Genomic DNA, 21,524 nt, shown 5'->3' with positions numbered 1-21,524 from the left:
GAGAACTTATAGAGGTGGCTATAGCTTAAATTCCTGAACTTTGGTGTAATCAAATCATACTAACTTTGGTTTTCTGAGCTAGCCAAAAAAGCAACTGTTCATGAAATTTGGCTAAACATGAGATTGTCACCAGAGTGTCTCAGTGCTCACAGTTTGAGTTTAGTTGAAAGGGCATCGTGCCAGCATTCAGGTACTTGTTAAGTCAAGACATGAGCTCTGATTGTGCAAGCTTTGTGTTAAACTTCCAGACATCTGAAGAGTTGGAAACTTGGGATTTCTCTGCCTGTCCATGAAGGTGTAATTGCTGCTGAGACAGATCCCCATGCAAAGTGCAGGACAACAGGAAATCAGCTTGAGGTAGCTTAGTCAAGGTGTAAAAGCAGTTTGTGTTCCCCCAGGCCCAGCCCTGTGATCTCATGTCCTCCCACAGCCTCTCTGATGATCCTTATGCAATTTCGGACTGAATTCCCATCTGAGTGAGATAAGTCGAGCCAGCTCTGCACAAGCCTGAGCTCCTTCTGCTGAGAGCAGCTCTTCCACAGGACCACATTACATACAGCAGGGAGGAGGTCTTATCTGGAATGAAACCACATTATCCTATTCCCCTGCCTGTGAAAAACTATGGAACTGGTGTAACAAAACCCCCTGTGGATTCCTTCTCTGAGAAAGAATCTCTGTATTGAATCTCTAGTTCTCTCTCCCAGTAATCCTTTTACTTTTCTTACCTGTTGAAAAATGGGATCAAAAAGCTTTGGATAACTATTTATTCTTCTCATAAGATTATGTTTCTGGGAACTAATGACCAGCCCAGGGCTTTACCCCTGTGTGTGTGAACAAGCAGATATCATTTCACTCCCACAACTCAAATGAATCTTGTTTGCAGGCGGCTACTGGGAACTGTTCCAAGTGAAATAGGAGAATTCCTCTGCTGTCTGTAGAAAATGTAGCTAGAAAAGAGACTGAAGAAAGGAGAAACACAGAAAATTTTTCCAGGTATGGAACTTGATTTTCACCTGGCAAGAGCTTGCAGGGATAAAATGAGGGCAGGATGTGTCTACCCTTGTAGCAAAGTTACAAACTCTTTGCAGCTCTGAGAACTTCAGGATATAAAAGTAAAAACTTATGTTGTGTAACCAGCTAGAATTGGCCTCTTAAATCTCAAACTGGCACCACTCACGTGAGACCAAACACAATAGATTACCTTAGATAGAATTTGATCCTAATATTCTAGTTAATAGCATTATTCTTTGCCTTTTATAACGGGTTTAGAGGGCTCTTCATAAGCCTGTCAAAGAGCATAAAAGAAATCTGAAAGAAGAAAGAAAAACCCCAACCCTTCAGCTCAAAGATACCGTGCAGAGATGTTGCATGAAGACATTTCATAAGTGCAGGAACGATTTCCTAGGAAAGGGATTTGTGTCCTGCTTTGTCCTTGGAAAGAAATCTCCAGTGCTACCATTTTAGAGATTGCATGGTAATTATCAAAATAGATTCAGATTTCTAGATTAGCTTAACCAACCCTGAAGAACAATTCTGGTAAAAGCAGATGTCAAGGAGTAGGTCTGAAAATTTTATCTGAGTTCTGCATTCAAGTATCTTTCACTAAATTCATGACTGCAAGATTATTTCTTGCCATTTCAGTGCAACATTTATATTTCACCCCTGCAAACATGAATAACATAACACAGACAGCCACTGTGGAAGTAATTATCATGCAAATAGAACTAAAGTGAATAAACTGATGCTGATGAGCCGGTAGTTAAAAACAAAAAACCGCTCTAGTGATTCTGATCAGATAAAAGAAATATATATGTCCGACACCATTAAAATGTAATTAAAAATGGAACTGGCTGGTGCGTAATACACATTCACATAGGACAGTAATTTCCATCTGCTAGATTAAATCCCTTATTTGTTTGGTTTGTTTCAAAACCTAAGTATTTCAAAGAAGTATCTATCGAGGTTATTTGATTTCAGCCCGTGAAAAACAACTACACTATTCTGGGTGAATAAAATTATTACCAGATATAATAATAATGAAATAAATCAATAGCAATAAACTTCCTGCAACAAGGTAATGACTTTTCATAGAGAAATATACAATATCAAGGCACAGGAACATTACCTTAGGCAGTGGTTTCCCCTTAGCACAGTTGATCCCCCCAACAAAGACCATGTTGGGCATCACTGGCCTGGGGTACTCGAACACAAAGTCAAACCTCAGGATCCAAACCGCAGCAGAGTTCACGAGATCCGTGAGGGACACATCCCTCTGCAGAACTTCTGAGGAAAGCTTAAGTGCTTCTGCATAGTAACCGTTGCAGTAGTCAAGCTCCAGGAGGGAAATCAGGGCATTTTCCACTCGCTGGAAGAAAGTCATGCGGTCTGAGTTGAAGCTGAAGAGTCTCGGGATGTAGGACAGAGGGCTTGGGCTCTGTGGGGCTGAAAAGTGCAGGTCGCAAGGGAATCCCCTCATGAAGTATGCAAAAGGAAGGGAGAGATGGTGGGCGAGGATGGTCCCACACATGAAGAGCGGATCCGTCAGGATGGCATCAAAGCCGCTTTGGTTGAGGAACCTCAGGGTCTCCTGGCTGCGGAACAAGTCCTTGCACTGCCCAAAGAAGGTGCTGAATACATGCACTGAGGCATTGTACATCGCCAGCGCATTGAGGGGGAAAGGCTTCTCTGTCAGGTGCAAAGCAACGTATTCCCGGAAGACATTATCCAGCTCTTCCAGGGGTTGACTCACTGGATGTGTGACCACCTTGTAGTTCTGTGTCGTCTCTATCAGCCAGGTCACCTCAGGAACCAGCACCACCACCTCATGGCCTCTCTGGCTCAGCTCCTCCACCACATCTTTCATGCTCAGCCAGTGGCTTCCCACCATGGGCACCACCAGGAGCTTCCCTCCATCCAAGAGGCCGGGCAGGAGGAGGAGGATGGGAATCCAGGCACAGCAAAGCCTCAAAGCCATGTTGCTGTGGTCAGAGTAGGGGCTGTGGAAGAGATTTCTCCTGCAGGTTGTAGCCTGAAGGTGCCTTGGAAAGCAACTGATGGGCACATTTATTGTGTTGTGCTACATTGTAGTGCTGTAGTTAATGATTCACAGGTTTGGATTGTAGGTGGTTTATTTTGCCTTTTCACTCCTTACTTGTGAAGGCAAGTTTGGTGATCCTTGCACTGCTGAGTCACTGGAGTTCCTAATGAAACCGATGCAAGCAGTACAGTAAAACATAACTTACAGAACAGATTCATATGAGAACCTGGGCCTTTGTTTTGATTTTTTGAATAGTCAAAACCATGAGAAAAAATTAATTTTCCCTAATCCAAACTTGCATTTTGTTGGAATATAAGTAGCCAGAATAAAATGTTTCCTCACCTCTCCTTACATCTTTAACCTAAACCCTTATCTTATCAGGTATAAAATGAAGTTATAAAAGAGCATTTCACCCTTGAACCCCAGATAACCCAGACCAACAACACCTCTCTCACTACAAATCATGAATCATTCACGGCCAGTGTGGGCTCTGTTCACGCTCAATGTTGGGCCAGCTCATGCAGCTTCTGCGTGGTTCTTCCCAAGCCTACTGGGATATCTTGGATGTTGATGGGAACCTGCACTTCAAAAGGAGCAGCAGCTCCAACACCCATTCTGATCTCATACTGGTAATTCATAACATGGATTAGCTTAATAGGAATTGTGAAACTTCTCAGAGGAAGGAGATGTATGGAATATGGGCCATAACCTCAGACAAGGCTGACGAATGTATACAGGAAGGTGGGTACACAAAAGTCCAAATGGAAATGTTGAGGACATAGCCATACCCAGAAAAGATTAAAACCTAATTCAATGATGTACTAAAGAAGAGGTGGATGGAACTGGAAAAAAGATTTCTTTTGGGGCTCAGATATTGACAACTTGACCATAAAGGCAGATGGAAAGAAAACAATCTAGCTGTGATAGAATACAGTGAAATATTCAGTTCTATAACCTTCACTGTGGATGAAAGGAAAGGGGATATACGGAAGTAGGGACTGGCAGTCCAGGAGACAGCTGAGAAAGGAGGATACCAATGTTCTTCAGTTCAACAAAAGAGATTATCATTTGCATAAAAGCTACATGCCACTTAAATTGTCCTAATTAAGTCTGATAAGGCTTTAGGTCTGGCAGAGTGTGATATAATCTGAATGCTGGTATTAGGAAATAACATTTCTGCATCATGCAGGATTTCTATCATTAAACACCAAGCTGTTGTCAGTCAGGATTTGACGTAAGGATGTGAGTGACATCCCTTGCCCAGGATGGCAGGATGTTGGAACAAGATAATCATTAAGGTCCCTTTCAACACAAACCATTCTGCCATTCTATGACACATTTATATTTTTGCCTTTTCAATATAAAAAAAACCAGAATTTTGAACCTGAGACAGTTTTTTCTTCTGAGCACAGTTAATCCCTCCAATAAAAGCCATGTTTGGCATCACCGGTCTGGGGAACTCAAACACAAAATCGTACCTCTTCAGCTACAAGGATCCACGGCTCAGGAGTTCTGTTGCTGTCACTTTCTTTTTGAAAAGCTCATATGCAAGTTCTTCAAACTTATCATAGATAGGCTTACAGTAAAAGAGCTCCAGCAGATTGACCAGCATGTTCTTCACCCGTTGGGAAAACATCATGCTGTCTGAATTATCCAAGAATAACCTGGGCACAAAGGAAGGAGGGCTTGGACACTGGGTAGCAGCAGAATCCATTCCACAGGGAAAGCCCCGCAGGAAGTAGACGGAAGGAACAGAAAGATACTCAGACACCAGGGGCCCACACATCAGGATGGGATCAGTGAAAACCACGTCAAAGTTGCTCTCTTTCAAGAACTGCATCAGCTCCTCGTTCTGCAGAAGGCTCTTACAGTTGGTGAAGAAGACCGAGGAAATTTCTATTGTGCTTTGGTACGAGGTAAGAACAACATTCCAAACAGATTGTTCAATAAAATGGGCATTAACAAATGTCTTGAGCATTTCACCCAAGTATTCATCCGTATAAGGTATTGGATACACTTTCACTGTGTAATTCTGAGGCTCCTTTGACTTCATATACAGACTCGTTGCGGGCTCAACCACAACAACTTTGTGTCCCTTGTGCTGCAGTTTCTCCACCGCTGGGCGCATGCTGAGCCAATGACTTCCATCCTGAGGTACCACCAGGATCTTGCCACCTTCAGCCAGCATTAAAGACAGTGTCAGGAGGAGAAATATCCAGGTACCACCGAAAAAAAGAGCCATTTCAGTGGGAGTGAACCAGAGAGTTCTGCTCCGGAGGGATCCACGCAGTCCTTTACAGTCCATGCAGACTAAGCAGGGAATTTATTGCCCACAGCAATCAGTATTTAACTTCCCAATATGGTTTTGATTCACCTCTGATTTTACCTATATTAGTGGAAAGGGAAGGAAAAGGAAGGTATGCCCTCTGGAAAACATTTGTATTTCTGTTAATGTTTAATTTTAAAAGTCTGTCAGCACTAAGATCTGTCAGCACTAAATCTGTGACACCAAGAGCAGGAGTGTCATGTTGTAACAATCATTGTAGTTAAAACCACTGACCTGGTAAACACACGGAGAGAAAATTATAAAAATACACCCAGCAGAATGGATGCAACTCCATTCCTGAGAACACGAGGTTGATGTTGAATTTCCATCCCCTAGAAGCAGCCAAACTTGCATCCTTACGAAGATGTCATAGTCACTAAGATGCACACGCAATTCCATATCTGAGGAGAACAACCTTGATTGGCTTTTTTTCACCTGGCACTGCAATAAAAAATGAACTAATGGATGGGTTCAGGGCAAACCAAGGGAGAGGAGGCCAGAACACGGACACAAAGGAGTTTTGGACTTTGGTTGCTGTCTTGAAAACCCCTTTTGTGTATTGTGAGGAAGACAAAATCTAGGAGAAGTGTGACACCTTCCACTAATCCCACTGCAGGAATGTTTTGTCATTGTGCAAGGAAAAGCAATGCCAGAGTAAAGCCTTTTGGACGGTGCTAGGGAAGAATTCCTTGTGATCAAGAACTATCATCAGAACAAAGTTTTTCCATTCTGGTCATAAATGGAGGTGGGCCTCCCTGCATGCTCAGTCAGGAGAAATAAATCCTTACAGCCTGAGGCAAAGGGATTCGACTTGTGACACTCAAAGGGTGCTGGAACTGCCCTGAGTAGCCCCACTCGGTCACATTGCACATGGAGTAGTGCTGGTCAGGGGTTTAAGCACAGAAGCACGAATGGGACAGGACCGCTGTGGAACACATTTGAGCTGCTTTATTATTTTTTCTCTCCCAAGCATCAGTCTCGTTGCACAGTTGGGAGAAGGGGAAGATGCCATCAGCTCACATCATTAGCAGCAGCTGAAGAATATGTTGTTACAATGTTTGAAATCTTTTTGACTAATCACAAAAAAGCAAAAGCATATTGACAGTAGTTCTATCCAACCACTATAATTTCACATACCATTTGTTAAAACAGTGTTTTCTTATTTCAAATACAATACCTACTTCTAAGCCTTAAAAATACAATGCACAGAGCTCCCTTATTATGCTTAGACCTTCCTAATATCTTGCTAGATATACTTTTCTGTAGCTTAGAGAGTTATTCTAGCCAAGTGTTAATACACTGACCATTGTTCTATTTGTCCTTGCTTTCTACGTCTAATATAACTTTTCTTCTGACATGCCTGATGCTTTCTGCTTAGCTCTAATTGCAGATTGCTGTCACTGAGGCTGCTATTTTTGCAGCTTACCCAAAGCCTTCTGATTTTAAGGATTCCCACATGTTAAAGGGTGGTTCCATAAACCACCCTTAGACATGGAAAAGCAATTTCTGGACAGGGCCAGCGCAGGAGAGGTGGGAGATAGCACAGACTGAAAGCAGGAGACTGAACAGATTCACAAATAATTCTCATGAAATGCAGAAAATCTGGACACAAAGGGTTTATTGCAAGTGCTGTGACAAAGCTGACCAAATGAACTTGGAAGATGCTGCTTGGTGTGTTTTCTACTCTGCACTTGATCAGATTTTCAATGACAAATCAGTTGGCTGAAAACTGCAAGTACAAGTTCATTTCCCTTGACTAGAACAGAAAAAGCCTCTAGATAGGATGGCCACACTTTCTTATGGACTCCACAGACTCCCTACTTTTTGTACCAGACCATCAGAGCAAAAACTGTGGGAAAAGTCAGGCAACAACAGGAAGGGGAAGAGAAATTGGAGATAAAGGGACAACAGACATAGAAAGGGTGAAGTTCTTAGATTAGCAGAGGATCAGCTGAAGTGAGATCCAAGCAGGATATTCAGAGTGAAATAGGAGAAATTCCTCTGCTGTCTGTAGAAAATGTAGCTAGAAAAGAGACTGAAGAAAGGAGAAACACAGAAGATTTTTCCAGGTGTGAAACTTGATTTTCACCTGGCAAGAGCTTGCAGGGATAAAATGAGGGCAGGATGTGTCTACCCTTGTAGCAAAGTTACAAACTCTTTGCAGCTCTGAGAACTTCAGGATATAAAAGTAAAAACTTATGTTGTGTAACCAGCTAGAATCTGCCTCTTACATCTTAAACCTGGCACCACTCTTGTGAGCCCTAACACGATAGATTACCTTAGATAGAATTTGATCCTAATATTCTAGTTAATAGCATTATTCTTTGCCTTGTTTATCAGGTTTAGAGGGCTCTTCATAAGCCTGTCAAAGAGCATAAAAGAAATCTGAAAGAAGAAAGAAAAACCCCAACCCTTCAGCTGAAAGATGTAGAGATGTTGCGTGAAGATATTTCAGAAGCGTGGGAGCAATTTCCAAGGGAAGGGATTTGTGTCCTGCTTTGTGCCTGGAAAGAAATCTCCAGTGCTACCATTTTAGAGATTACATGGTTACTATCAAACCAGATTCAGATTTCTAGAGTAGCTTTACCAACCCTGAAGAACAATTCTGGTAAAAGCAGATGTCAAGGAGTAGGTCTAAAAACTTACCTGAGTTCTGCATTCAAGTGTCTTTCAGTAAATCCATGATTGCAAGATTATTTCTTGCCATTTCAATGCCACATTTATATTCCACCCCCTCGAAAAAGGACTAACGTAACACAGCCAGCCAGTTTTGAAATACAGTAATCTCAGGACTATAAGGAACTCCCTTTTGACTTAAATTTTGATGGAAACCATGAAGTCCGCCTTATAATCCAGTGCGTCTTATATATGGGCAAAAGTTTGGAAATTTGCCGACACACGGAAGTGCACCTTGTAATCCTGGGCACCTTCTAGTTGTGAAATTACTGTAATTATTATGAAAATAGAACGAAACAGAATAAACTGATGCTGATGAGCTGGTAGTTAAAAACAAAAGATGACACTTGGGATTATGATAAGATAAAAGGAATATATATGTCTGACACCATTAAAAATTAAATCAGAACTGTATCTGGTTGGTGCTTAATACACATTCACTGAGGACAGGAATTCCCATCTAAAAGATGAAATCCCTTTTTTGTTTGGTTTGTTCCAAAACTCTCATTAATTCAAAGAAGTTTCTATCAAGGTTATTTGGTTTCAGCCTGTGGAAACAAGGAACCAAACCTAGTTGATTTGAATAATTACCAAAAATTAAAAAAAAAAACCCCATCAATAGCGATTAATTTCCTGTAAGAAAGTAATGACTTTTCATAGAAAAAATGTACAATTTGAAGGCACAGGAACATTACCTTAGGCAGTGGTTTCTCCTTAGCACAGTTGACACCCCCAATAAAGACCATGTTGGGCATCACTGGCCTGGGGTACTCGAACACAAAGTCAAACCTCATGATCGAAACGGCAGCAGAGTTCAGGAGATCCGTGAGGGACACATCCCTCTGCAGAACTTCTGAGGAAAGCTTAAGTGCTTCTCCATAGAGACCATTACAATAGTCAAGTTCCAGGAGGGAAATCAGGGCGTTCTCCACTCGCTGGAAAAAAGTCATGTGGTCCGAATTGAAGCTGAAGGTTCTAGGGATGTAGGACAGAGGGCTTGGGCTCTGTGGGGCTGAAAAGTGCAGGTTGCAAGGCAATCCCCTCATGAAGAACACAACAGGAAGGGAGAGATGGTGGGCGAGGATGGCCCCACACATAAAGAATGGATCCGTCAGGATGGCATCAAAGCCGCTTTGGTTGAGGAACCTCAGGGTCTCCTGGCTGTGGAACAAGTCCTTGCACTGCCCAAAGAAGGTGCTGAAAAACTCCACTGAGACCTGGTATGCCTGTATGGCATTGAGGGGGAAAGGCTTGTCCGTCAGGAGCACGGTGACAAATTCCCGGAAGGCATTATCCAGCTCCTCCAGGGTCTGCGTCACTGGATGTGTGACCACCTTGTAGTTCTGTGTCATCTCCATCTGCCACCGCACCTCAGGAGCCAGCACCACCACTTCATGGCCTCTCTGGCTCAGCTCCTCCACCACCTCTTTCATGCTCAGCCAGTGGCTTCCCACCATGGGCACCACCAGGAGCTTCCCTCCAGCCGAGAGGCCGGGCAGGAGGAGGAGGATGGGAATCCAGGCACAGCAAAGCCTCAAAGCCATGTTGCTGTGGTCAGAGTAGGGGCTGTGGAAGAGATTTCTCCTGCAGGTTGTAGCCTGAAGGTGCTTTGGAAAGCAACTGTGGGTGGATTTGTGATGTTGTGCTATGTGGTAATACTTTAGTTAATGATTCACAGCTTTGCATTGTGGGTGATTTTTTTTGCCTTTTCCCTCCTTTCTTGGAAAGGCAAGTTTGGTGATCCTTGCACTGCTGAGTCACTGGAGTTCCTAATGAAACCGATGCAAGTAGTACAGTGAAACATAACTTACAAAAAAGATTAACAAGAGAAATCATTGTTATTACAGTAAATGTGGTTTGGATTTTGCTGTTTTTTCAACAGTCAAAACCTGTAGAAAAATTAATTTTTCTTAAAGCAAACTTGCATTTTTTGGGAAGATAAGCCGCCAGTAGAAAATATTTCCACATTGCTCCATAGAACTTTATCTTAACCCCTTATCCTATCCAGTTTAAAATGAAGTTAGAAAAGAGCATATCACTCTTGTACATCAGATCATGCAGACCAACAACACCTCTCTCGCTAAAAACCATGAATGATTCATGGCCAATGAGGGCTCTGTTCATGGCCAATGAACCCTGTGTCCAGGTCCTTCTTGGTTAAAAATGGCTGAGGGTTTAATGCTGGTGATAACCTCTTAAAAAAGTTTAGAAGTAGGTGAATATGGGAAACAATTTCCTTCTCCAAGGCATTCTGGAGCTTTCAGATTTAAATCCTTGCTGGAACTTTTTTCCCATGCAGTTTCTGCATGGTTCTTCCCACGCCTGGTGTGAAATCTTAAACTTGGCTGAGAACCAGAGAGGCCAGGGCTGTTTTGTCAGCTTTTGTAGCTGTGCTCTGCCTCTTCCTCTGCCTCTGCCTCTGTCCCTGCCCCTGCCGTTTTGACTCTCCTCCCATTTCAGATCATCAGAGCTTTGCAACAACGCTATGGACAGCACTAAACGATTAGGAACGATTAAGGACAGGTTTGAACTCCAAAGGTGGCTTGAAGTCAAGAAAGGTGTGTCACCTTCACACACACCACACTAAGGTTACTGGCTCAATGCCATCTTCTTCCCTCAGCAGAACCCAGCTTTGTGGCACTTCTTGCCAGCAGCACACAACGCCCTAGGTCTGATGACAAAATGCAGGGAAAATTCGTGAAGAAAATGTAGCCACAGAGTGGATGCTCAGAAACACTGTTGACCCCACGTGGGAGAACTGTGCCTATCAAGAGAGCACTAAAAGGACACTTTTCCATCATTGTCACAGGAGGCTGAAAGACTTGTCACAGACTGAGGTAATTTAGCATTTTCCAAAGCATTTTGTTCCCAAATGAAACCGCAGCAAGTAATACAGTGAGACATAACTTACAGTAAAGATTAAAAAGAGAAATCAGTGTTTTTGCAGTACCTGGCATTTGGATTTGGGTATAATATTCAAAAAACAAAACCCTAAGAAAAATTAATTTTTTCTTAATTGAAACTTGCATTTTGTTTGAAGATCAGAAGCCAGGAGAAAATGTTTCCTCATCTCTCCATATTACATTAACCTGACCCCTTATCCTATCAGGTAAAAAATGAAGTTGCAAAAGACCATTTCACCCTTGTACCCCAGATAACCCAGACCAACAACACCTCTCTCACTACAGATCACAAATCATTTACAGCCAGTGTGGGCTCCATTCATGGCCAATGTTGGGCCAGTTCATGACCTCAACACTGTGTCCAGATCCTTCTTGGTTTTAAATGGCTGAGGGTTTAATGCTGGTGATAACCTCTCAAAAAAGTTTAGAAATAGATGAATATGGAAAACCATTTCCTTCTTCAAGACATTCTGGAGCTTTTAGATTTAAATCCCTGTTACAGCTTTTTTTCCCATGCAGTTTCTGCATGGTTCTTCCCAAGTCTGGTGGGAAATCTTGGACTTTTTTGAGAACCTTCCCCCCAATAGGAGCAGCAGCTCCACCACCCATGTTGATCTCATATTAGTAGTTTACAACATGGATCATCTTAATGGGAATTGTGAAACTGCTCAGAGGAAGGAGATGCACAGAACACGGGCCAAATTCTGAGACAAGGCTGCCAAGTGAACACAGGAAGGTTGGTAAACAGAAGTCCAAATGGAGATTTCCAGGAGACAGCCATACACAGAAAAGATTAAAACCTAAATCAATGACGTACAAAAGAAGAGGTGGATGGAACTGGAAAAAGGATTTCTTTTGGGGCTCAAATATTGACAACTTGATCATAAAGGCTGATGGAAAGAAAACAATCTAGCTGTGATAGAATACAGTGAAATATTCAGTTCTATAACCTTCACTGTGGATGAAAGGAAACTGGACATACGGAAGTAGGGACTGGCAGTCCAGGAGACATCTGAGAAAGGAGGATACCAAAATTCCTCAGTTCAACAAAAGAGATTATCATTTGCATAAAAGCTACATGCCACTTAAATTGTCCTAATTAAGTCTGATAAGGCTTTAGGTCTGGCAGAGTGTGATATAATCTGAATGCTGGTATTAGGAAATAACATTTCTGCATCATGCAGGATTTCTATCATTAAACACCAAGCTGTTGCCAATCAGGATTTGACATAAGGATGTGAAAGACATCCCTTGCCCAGGATGACAGGTGTTTGGAATGAGATAATCCTTAAGGTCCCTTTCAATGCAAACCATTCTGCCATTCTATGACACATTTATATTTTTGCCCTTTCAATATAAAAAACAAACAGAATTTTGAACCTGGGACAGATTTTTCTTCTGAGCACAGTTAATCCCTCCAATAAAAGCCATGTTTGGCAACACCAGTCTGGGGAACTCAAACACAAAATCGTACCACTTCAGCTACAAGGATCCACGGCTCAGGAGTTCTGTTGCTGTCACTTTCTTTTTGAAAAGCTCATATGCAAGTTCTTCAAACTTATCATAGATAGGCTTACAGTAAAAGAGCTCCAGCAGATTGACCAGCATGTTCTTCACCCGTTGGGAAAACATCATGCTGTCTGAATTATCCAAGAATAACCTGGGCACATAGGAAGAAGGGCTTGGACACTGGGTAGCAGCAGAATCCATTCCACAGGGAAAGCCCCGCAGGAAGTAGACGGAAGGAACAGAAAGATACTCAGACACCAGGGGCCCACACATCAGGATGGGATCAGTGAAAACCACGTCAAAGTTGCTCTCTTTCAAGAACTGCATCAGCTCCTCGTTCTGCAGAAGGCTCTTACAGTTGGTGAAGAAGACCGAGGAAATTTCTGTTGTGCTTTGGTACGAGGTAAGAACAACATTCCAAACAGATTGTTCAATAAAATGGGCATTCATTAACAAATGTCTTGAGCATTTCACCCAACTATTTGTCTCTGTAAGGTATTGGATACACTTTCACTGTTTAATTCTGAGGCTCCTTTGACTTCATATACAGACTGGTTGCAGGCACAACCACAACAACTTCGTGTCCCTTGTGCTGCAGTTTTCTCCACCTCTGGGCGCATGCTGAGCCAATGACTTCCATCCTGAGGTACCACCAGGATCTTGCCACCATCAACCAGCATTAAAGACAGTGTCAGGAGGAGAAATATCCAAGTACCTCCGTAAAAAAGAGCCATTTCAGTGGGAGTGAACCAGAGGGTTCTGCTCCGGAGGGATCCACGCAGTCCTTTACAGGATGTTCCATGCAGACTAAGCAGGGAATTTATTGCCTACAGCAATCAGTATTTAACTTCCCAATATGGTCTTGATTCACCTCTGATTTTGCCTATGTTTGTGGAAGAGAAGGAAAAGGAAGGTGTGGCCTCAGGAAAACATTTGTATTTCTGTTAATGTTTAATTTTCAAAGTCTGTCAGCACTAAGATCTGTCAGCACTAAATCTGTGACACCAAGAGCAGGAGTGTCATGTTGTAACAATCATTGTAGTTAAAACCACTGACCTGGTAAACACACGGAGAGAAAATTATAAAAATACACCCAGCAGAATGGATGCAACTCCATTCCTGAGGACACGAGGTTGATGTTGAATTTCCATCCCCTAGAAGCATCCCTTACGAAGATGTCATAGTCACTAAGATGCACACGCAATTCCATATCTGAGGAGAACAACCTTGATTGGCTTTTTTTCACCTGGCACTGCAATAAAAAGTGAAGTAATGGATGGGTTCAGGGCAAACCAAGGGAGAGGAGGTCAGAACATGGACACAAAGGAGTTTTGGACTTTGGTTGCTGTCTTGAAAACCCCTTTTGTGTATTGTGAGGAAGACAAAATCTAGGAGAAGTGTGACACCTTCCACTAATCCCACTGCAGGAATGTTTTGTCTTTGTGCAAGGAAAAGCAATGCCAGAGTAAAGCCTTTTGGATGGTGCTAGGGAAGAATTCCTTGTCATCAAGAACTATCATCAGAACAAAGTTTTTCCATTCTGGTCATAAATGGAGGTGGGCCTCCCAGCATGCTCAGTCAGGAGAAATAAATCCTTACAGTCTGAGGCAAAGGGATTTGTCTCATGACTTACAAAGTGTACTCTGACTGCCCTGAGTAGCCCCAATCTGTCACACTGCACATGGAGTAGTTTCAAAGTATAAGCTGGTTTATGCTGTATCAAATATGGGAAAGCACACTGGTGGAACTCCAACCATCAGGGGAAAAGTCAAGAAAAGTTAGGGGGTTGGTCCAATGGTCCCTGCCTGGCTGTTGAAGCCAAAATTGGTGAAAAGGAGGCTGGACAGCCAGACTTTGTGCCAATCACAGGAGCTTAAAGAGATACATTAGGCGGTTATAAAGGGAACTTTTAGAGGCATAAAGAGGCTTCTTGGTTGAAAGAATCATGCCTGTCATTGCTCTTGAGGTGCCTGGGCACAAAGCAGCAAATGGTGGCCCGTATGGGGACCCAAAGCAACAAGTGGTGACCTGCCGACATGATTTCAACAAAAGCCAGTCCTGCAAAAAGTATGGGTGCTAGCCTTTGAGCTAGGGAATCTGCCCAAAATAAGAGGCAGGGAAAATTAGCTGGCCCTCGAGCCAGGGAGGTTGCCCTAATAGGCAGGAGAAAAAAAACCTGGCAAAAAACCAGGTTGCCCGGAGATGAGGGAAGCTGGAAAAAGAGCCAGGGAAGTGCAGAGACTTTAGAAAAAAGGTCCAGAGGCTTGAAGAAACTTTTGGCCAGAGCCAGGGAAAGCAGTAAGTCCTGATACTCTAGAAAAAGGTCCAGCGACTTGAAGAAAATTTTGTCCAGAGCCAGGGAAAACAGCCGAAGGATGGGAGGAGTACTTTCTACACATCCCAGCTCAATTCTCCAGGTATGGAAGTTTCTCCAGGTATGGAAGTTTCTCCAGGTATGGAAGTTGTTTCTAGAAGAATGGGTATTTGAGTACTCAGAGGAATCATTGCATGATGTAATATTATGGGCAAAAGGAAAGGGAGAGGAATTGACAGAAGAGACAGCATTAGATATGGACTATTGGAATAATCTTGGGGAAAATATAATAGAAACAGCTATGAAAAATGATCCAGAGGCAGTTAAAGTGGTAAAACCGTGGAGGACAATTATAAAATTGATAAAACAGATAAAATCGGAAATGCAGTGTAAAAAGCGAGGGGTAGAAAAACGTGGTAAACCTCCTAATAATGACAGCACAGAGAAAAAAAATACCTTCTCAGTGCAAAACAACTCTGGGGAATAACAGAACAATGGAGACGATCCCAGTAGCTTTAGATCAGCCTGCCGCCCTAGAAGGAACTCTGCAAACCAGTAAAACCATAGCAGCGGATAAAAAGGAGGCAGAAGGGCGTCTTGCACTATCCCGAAAAGAAAAGGAAGGGAAAAGGGGGATCCAAGAAAGGTCTCAAGATGGCGTCGGCCACATGGCAACCAGGGACAAAGAACAAAGCATGCCTGCCTCGTGGGGCATGGCACCGCCTTGGGCCACTCTGGTGGGGCGCAGTTTCGCCCCTGGGCCAGCCCTGGTGGAAGTTGTCGCCAGCTCCGACCCAACCCGTGTGGGTGGTACCCCCTGTCACGGCCCAGTCTCAAAGGGGAGGGGTCCCGACCCCAGCGCAGCCTGTACCAGGGCATGTTGTCGGCAGAGAAGGAAGGCGTCGTTCTGCCCCGAGACACCATGGAAACCCCTGCCCACAGCTGGCCGGAGAAGGACATCCCCGATGACGGCACTCTAGGAATACCTGGAGAAGCCACCGGAACCAGGAAGGGAAAGCACCAGAGCTCCGAAAAACTCTCCAGCTCCGAAAACTTCTAGCTCCAATTCTACTGCAATTGTTTCTTTGTATCAAAAGTCGAAAGTGGATCAATTCCAAGAGATCGCAGCACAAGAAAACACCCAGGACATCCAGGAAAATAATACAAAACAACATAACGTTAGCAAAGAGCCGGAAACAGTTCCAGCTCCATCTGATCCTGCTGTGATCTCCGAAGCCAAGGTAGTCACCACACTTTTAAATTTATTTACATACCCAGCTGAAAACTGTAAGTTGTTAAGGGAAGAGGGAGGATATTTCCATGTCCCTGGTTTAATTAACACCCAGCGTCCATGGGGACAGGGAAATTTCTCCCCGGGAAATAAACATTTACACAATAACCTTTCATTTAGCTATAGAGGGGAGAAACACATAGATATAAAAGGGGAAAGTAGCATTTCTAAACAGCCCCAATCACACGAAAAGCCACCATCTCAAGGAGGGGGTGGGACACAAACACTTACACAAATTGGAATGTGGGAAAAACCCTTAAAAAATACTCACCACATGAAAATCAGCAAAAAAAGAATTACCAAAATAAAGCTCCATAAAACCAATAACAAGCAAGTCAATCTAAAAAGCTACCACCAGACACATAAAAAGCTAAAACACAGCGACAGAGAACAAACTATCTTCTCAATATATGTGGCAGAATGTTACTTGCCTCATATCTTGAGACAGTGAAAATAAAAACTGGAAAACTTAAAGACATTAATCCAAGCAATGTTTACCCTCAGAAGGTTTAACAGCTGCTTTACCCATCTCAAAACTAAATTTGTTAAAGCCTGTATATTTTGCAAACTTTACTAAGCTAATATTTGCCTTGTTCACCTGTTCTTTTACAGTTGCAGAAAAGGTGTGTTATCAATGCTGCAAATATGGCCTAATATTTTTTAAATCTATGTTGAAGTTTACACTAAAATGTTTGTTAATGTTGTTTGTATACATTGCACTAGCATTATATATTATTAGCCATCCAAAAAACTTGAATATGTTACTTCTTTTAACATTATAAATTTAATGAATCAAAATTATGTGAATTAGTTTGGTGAGGGCTATTTCATTGTCAAATTAAAATTGCATAGTTTTCTAAAATACTTACCTCTTACCACTTTTCAAAATTTAATAAAGGTTTAGCTTGAAAAGATAATAGGAAAAATAGTTTGCCTAGTCTAATATTTCAGCCCTGGCCAGGTTGGAATATTAGCTAAGCAAAAGGAATGTTTACCATCAAAACCTTCTCAGTCTATTTCAATTGTGGCTAGATTGCAATTTGACTGACAAAGGAAGAAAATTATAAAACTCAAGTATTTCTGAGTTAAAATTGAAAACAAGTACAGTAATTTCACTACTATAAGGCGCACCCTTTTGACTAAAATTTTCCCTCGAACCCGGAAGTGCGCCTTATAGTCCGGTGTGCGTTATCTGATGTACAAAGTTGCGAAATTTGCCAGACCAGAAGTGTGAGCTGTGAGCCGTGGGGGGAGCCGGAAGTGCCACAGCAGCCGGTTGGAGGTTGGGCCCGCGGCACCGCCCCTGCCGGGTCCAGGCAGTCCCGGGGGCCCATGGTTGCTGGGTGTAGGTGGGCCAGGGGGCCCGCGGCACCGCCTCTGCTGGGTACAGGCGGGCCTGGGGACCAATGGCTGCCGGGTTGAGGCGGGGCCTCGGCCAGCAACCGTGTGGGGGGAGCTGGGGGCAGAGCCTCGCTGCAAAAAAAAGTGCTCCTTATAGTCCAGTGCGCCTTATGGTCGTGAAATTACTGTAATTTGATCTAGTTGATTTAGCCTTGCAAAAGCTAAAACCTTTTCCTTTGAGATAAACATGAAGAATCTTATCCGGAGAAGATTCTCCTAAGTTATCATTTAAAAGAAAAATTCTTGAACAATATTAAACACTAAAATTGGATTGTAAAGTATCAACAATTACAATTTTCACCAAACTAAGGTAATTCAAAATGCATGTTTTCCTCTGTTCTAATTTCAAAATCAAAGAAAGGGGGAGAAAGGAGAATTGGAAACATTTGTGTTCTTAATTGAAATAGTCTTAAGTTAAAAGGTTTATTGGTTAAATAAAACAAAGGAGAGTAAGGAATAAAAGAAAGATGTATGTTATTATTAGAAATGGTTTTAAGTTAAAGGGTATTTTGCTTATAAAATGTTAATGGTTTTGAACTGAATGGTTTGTGTTTAATGTTGAATTGTAATGTTATAATTACTAAGTAATTGAACCTGTGATATGAGTAACAGAGATAGTACAGTAATTTCACGACCATAAGGCGCACCGGACTATAAGGCGCACCCCCGGGAGCCGGCACATTTCACAACTTTGTAGATCAGATAAGGCGCACCGGACTATAAGGCGCACCTTTTTTTTTTGCTGCGAAGATCCATGCAGCGCGCAACAAAGTAACGAATTAGTAATGGAAACCCGCGATCGTGGAGTTTACTGGCGGGGCTCAATTTGGAAACATTTTTCACAGATCGGCGTAGGCTTTCAAAGGCAGTCCCAGGCGCCCTCCCCGTGTAGTGGGCCCTGGCAGTCCCACCCGCCCCCAGTGCCGGCTGGCGCGGCTCGGCGCAGCTGCAGGGCCGCCTCCCCCTTGCGGCTCCGTTCTGCCGTGGTGCTGTTCCCCCGCATGGCTCCGCGAAGCTGCCGTGCCGTTCCCTCGCTTGGCTCAGCGTTCCTGCCATGCCGCTTGTCCCTCACTGGGCTCGGCGCCGCCGCCATGCCTCCTGTCCCTCGCTCGGCTCGGCGCTCCTGCCATGTCGCCTGTCCCTTGCTTGGCTCGGCACTCCTGCTGTGCTGCCTGTCCCTCACTCGGATCGGCTCTGCTGCCGTGCCGTTCCGCCTCGCAGCTCCGTTGTGGCACCATGCTGTTCCCCCTCGCGGCTCTGCGGAGCAGCCCAGCCGCCCGTCCCTTGCTCGGCTCGGTGGCACCACTGCCCTGCTGCCCATCCCTCGCTCGGCTCAGCGCACTGCGGCCCCGTCGGCCCCTATCAGGCTGTGGCCCCGCTGCCTCCAGCACCGCGGTCCCGCTGGCCCATGCTGGCCGCAGCCCCGCTGGCCGCACCTACCTCTATCAGCTGTGGCGCCGCTGCCCCCAGCACTGCGGCCCCGTCGGCCCCTATCGGGCTGTGGCCCCTCGGCTCAGGCCGCCGCGCACAACAAAGTAACAAAGTAGTAACGCCTCCCTGCCCGCGCTGCTCCCGGTGACTGGGGCCGCCCAGGGCTGCCCCCTGCCTTCCTGCCTGCGCTGCTCCCGGGGCCTGGGGCCGCCCCCTGCCTTCCTGCCCACGCTGCTCCTGGTGCCTGGGACCACTCGGGGCTGCCCTCTGCCTTCCTGCCCGCGCTGCTCCCGGTGCCTGGGGCCGCCCAGGGCCGCCCCCTGCCTTCCTGCCTGCGCTGCTCCCGGTGCCTAGGGCCGCCCGGGGCCGCCCCCTGCCTTCCTGCCCATGCTGCTCCATGTGCCTGGGGCCGCCCGCGGCTGCCCCCCATCGCTACTCGGTGCTCCCGCAGCACCGCCCCCCCTCGCGGCTCTCACTTCCAGGGTGGCAAATGTCACAACTTTGTAGATCATATAAGGTGCACCGGACTATAAGGCGCACTTCCGGGTTTAGGGAAAAATTGTAGTCATAAGGGTGCGCCTTGTAGTCGTGAAATTACTGTACATATCTCAGAAATTGCTGATAACTGACACTTTAGATTTCAGCACATGTCAGGGCTCAAAGGGAGGATATATCTTCCACACTTGCTTGTGAAGATAACAACAGGAAGAGACACTGGCACTTAGACAGGACCCCTGAATTTACAGAGCAAGAAAAGCTGGGATGTAGAAAATCTACAAAGAGCACAAGAGCAGAGCCCAGTTCACCTGTCACAAAACTGAGTTTATCTCCTACTGCAGAGTTGAGGGACATTGAAATAACAAAGTTGCTTGTTCACAAAATATCTTCCTGCTTATAAATTGTTTTGCAAAGTTGAAATTTTGCACAGTTTTAAAGTAAAATGTTTTAAGTTATAATTCTATTGTTAAAAGACCAAATTGCTCCTGAACATAAGAACTGCAGCCTCAGGTCTGGGAAATCCATCGACAACCAAGAAAACAAAATTTGACAAAATCTGAAACACGCTGTCAATGTCATCTTACATGCAAAAGGATCCTTGCAGGTAAGATAACAAACAACAAGCTACATATTTGCATTTTCAAAATTTTTTTTCAAATTAAAAAAAAAGAAACTGGGAATTGTCACGGTATAAGCTGGCTTATACTGTACCAAATATAGAAAAGCACACTGGTGGGAAACAACCCACCAGGGGAAAAGACGAGAAAAGTTAGGGAGTTGGTCCAATGGTCCCTGCCTGGCTGCAAGAAACTGAAATTGGTCAAAAGGAAGCTGGACAGCCAAATTTTGCCAATCACAGGAGCTTAAAGAGATACATTTAGGAGGTTATGAAAGGAACTTTTAGAGGAATAAAGAGGCTGTGGTCAAAATAACCACGGTGCGCCTGTCGTCTCTCTCAGGGGGCCTGGGCACAAAGAATAGAGTAGTGCTGGCCAGGGGTTTAAGCACAGAAGCACGAATGGGACAAGACTCGAATGGAACACATCTTGAGCTGCTTTATTATTTTTTCCCTCCCAAGTATCAGTCTCGTTGCACAGTTGGGACAACGGGAAGATGCCAGCAGCTCACATCATGGGCAGCAGCTGCAGAACGTGATGTTACAATGTGCTTTGAAAGTTTTTTGACCAATCACAAAAAGCAAAAGCATATTGACAGTAGTTCTACCTAACCATTATAAGTTCATGTACCATTGGTTAAAACAATGCTTGCTTATTTCAAATACAATACCTACTTCTAAGCCTTAAAATACAATGCACAGAGCTCCATTATTAAGCTTAGACCTTCCTAATATCTTGCTAGATATACTTTTCTGTAGCTTAGAGAGTTATTCTAGCCAAGTGTTAATACACTGACCATTGTTCTATTTGTCCTTGCTTTCTACGTCTAATATAATTTTTCTTCTGACACGCCTGATGCTTTCTGCTTAGCTCTAATTGTAGATTGCTGTCACTGAGGCTGTTTTTTTTGCAGCTTACCCAAAGCCTTCTGATTTTAAGGATTCCCACCTGTTTAAGGGTGGTTCCATAAACCACCCTTAGACATGGAAAAGCAATTTCTGGACAGGGCCAGCGCAGGAGAGGTGGGAGATAGCACAGACTGAAAGCAGGAGACTGAACAGATTCACAAATAATTCTCATGAAATGCAGAAAATCTGGACACAAAGAGTTTATTGCAAGTGCTGTGACAAAGCTGACCAAATGAACTTGGAAGATGCTGCTTGGTGTGTTTTCTACCCTGCACTTGATCAGATTTTCAATGACAAATCAGTTGGCTGAAAACTGCAAGTACAAGTTCATTTCCCTTGACTAGAACAGAAAAAGCCTCTAGATAGGATGGCCACACTTTCTTATGGACTCCACAGACTCCCTACTTTTTGTACCAGACTATCAGAGCAAAAACTGTGGGAAAAGTCATGCCACAACAGGAAGGGGAAGAGAAATTGGAGATAAAGGGACAACAGACATAGAAAGGGTGAAGTTCTTAGATTAGCAGAGGATCAGCTGAAGTGAGATCCAAGCAGGATATTCAGAGTGAAATAGGAGAAATTCCTCTGCTGTCTGTAGAAAATGTAGCTAGAA

General features: G+C 44.0%; 2 protein-coding genes and 2 pseudogenes across 2 annotated transcripts; all 4 read right to left on the bottom strand.

The window, feature by feature from the left end:
• Positions 1 to 1,240: 1,240 nt before the first annotated feature.
• Positions 1,241 to 3,010, bottom strand: LOC116998661 (UDP-glucuronosyltransferase 1-6-like). The gene is made up of 2 exons (XM_033064661.1): positions 2,126 to 3,010; positions 1,241 to 1,285 (listed from the first exon to the last, which is right to left on the bottom strand). Exons 1-2 carry the CDS (start codon positions 2,972 to 2,974, stop codon positions 1,241 to 1,243), a joined length of 894 nt encoding a protein of 297 aa, XP_032920552.1. The 5' UTR covers positions 2,975 to 3,010.
• A 527-nt stretch (positions 3,011 to 3,537) lies between these two features.
• LOC116998660 lies at positions 3,538 to 5,342 on the bottom strand (annotated as a pseudogene).
• Positions 5,343 to 7,680: 2,338 nt separating this feature from the next.
• Positions 7,681 to 9,630, bottom strand: LOC116998659 (UDP-glucuronosyltransferase 1A1-like). Its single transcript, XM_033064659.1, has 2 exons — positions 8,735 to 9,630; positions 7,681 to 7,725 (listed from the first exon to the last, which is right to left on the bottom strand). Exons 1-2 carry the CDS (start codon positions 9,581 to 9,583, stop codon positions 7,681 to 7,683), a joined length of 894 nt encoding a protein of 297 aa, XP_032920550.1. The 5' UTR covers positions 9,584 to 9,630.
• A 2,662-nt stretch (positions 9,631 to 12,292) lies between these two features.
• On the bottom strand, positions 12,293 to 18,460 carry LOC116998658 (annotated as a pseudogene).
• Between the last annotated feature and the right edge of the window lie 3,064 nt (positions 18,461 to 21,524).

The sequence above is a fragment of the Catharus ustulatus genome, chromosome 7 (genome assembly GCF_009819885.2).
Source record: "Catharus ustulatus isolate bCatUst1 chromosome 7, bCatUst1.pri.v2, whole genome shotgun sequence".
Classification (NCBI taxonomy): domain Eukaryota; kingdom Metazoa; phylum Chordata; class Aves; order Passeriformes; family Turdidae; genus Catharus; species Catharus ustulatus.
Note: the sequence above shows the minus strand (reverse complement) of the source record. Positions and strands in the feature narration are given on the sequence as shown.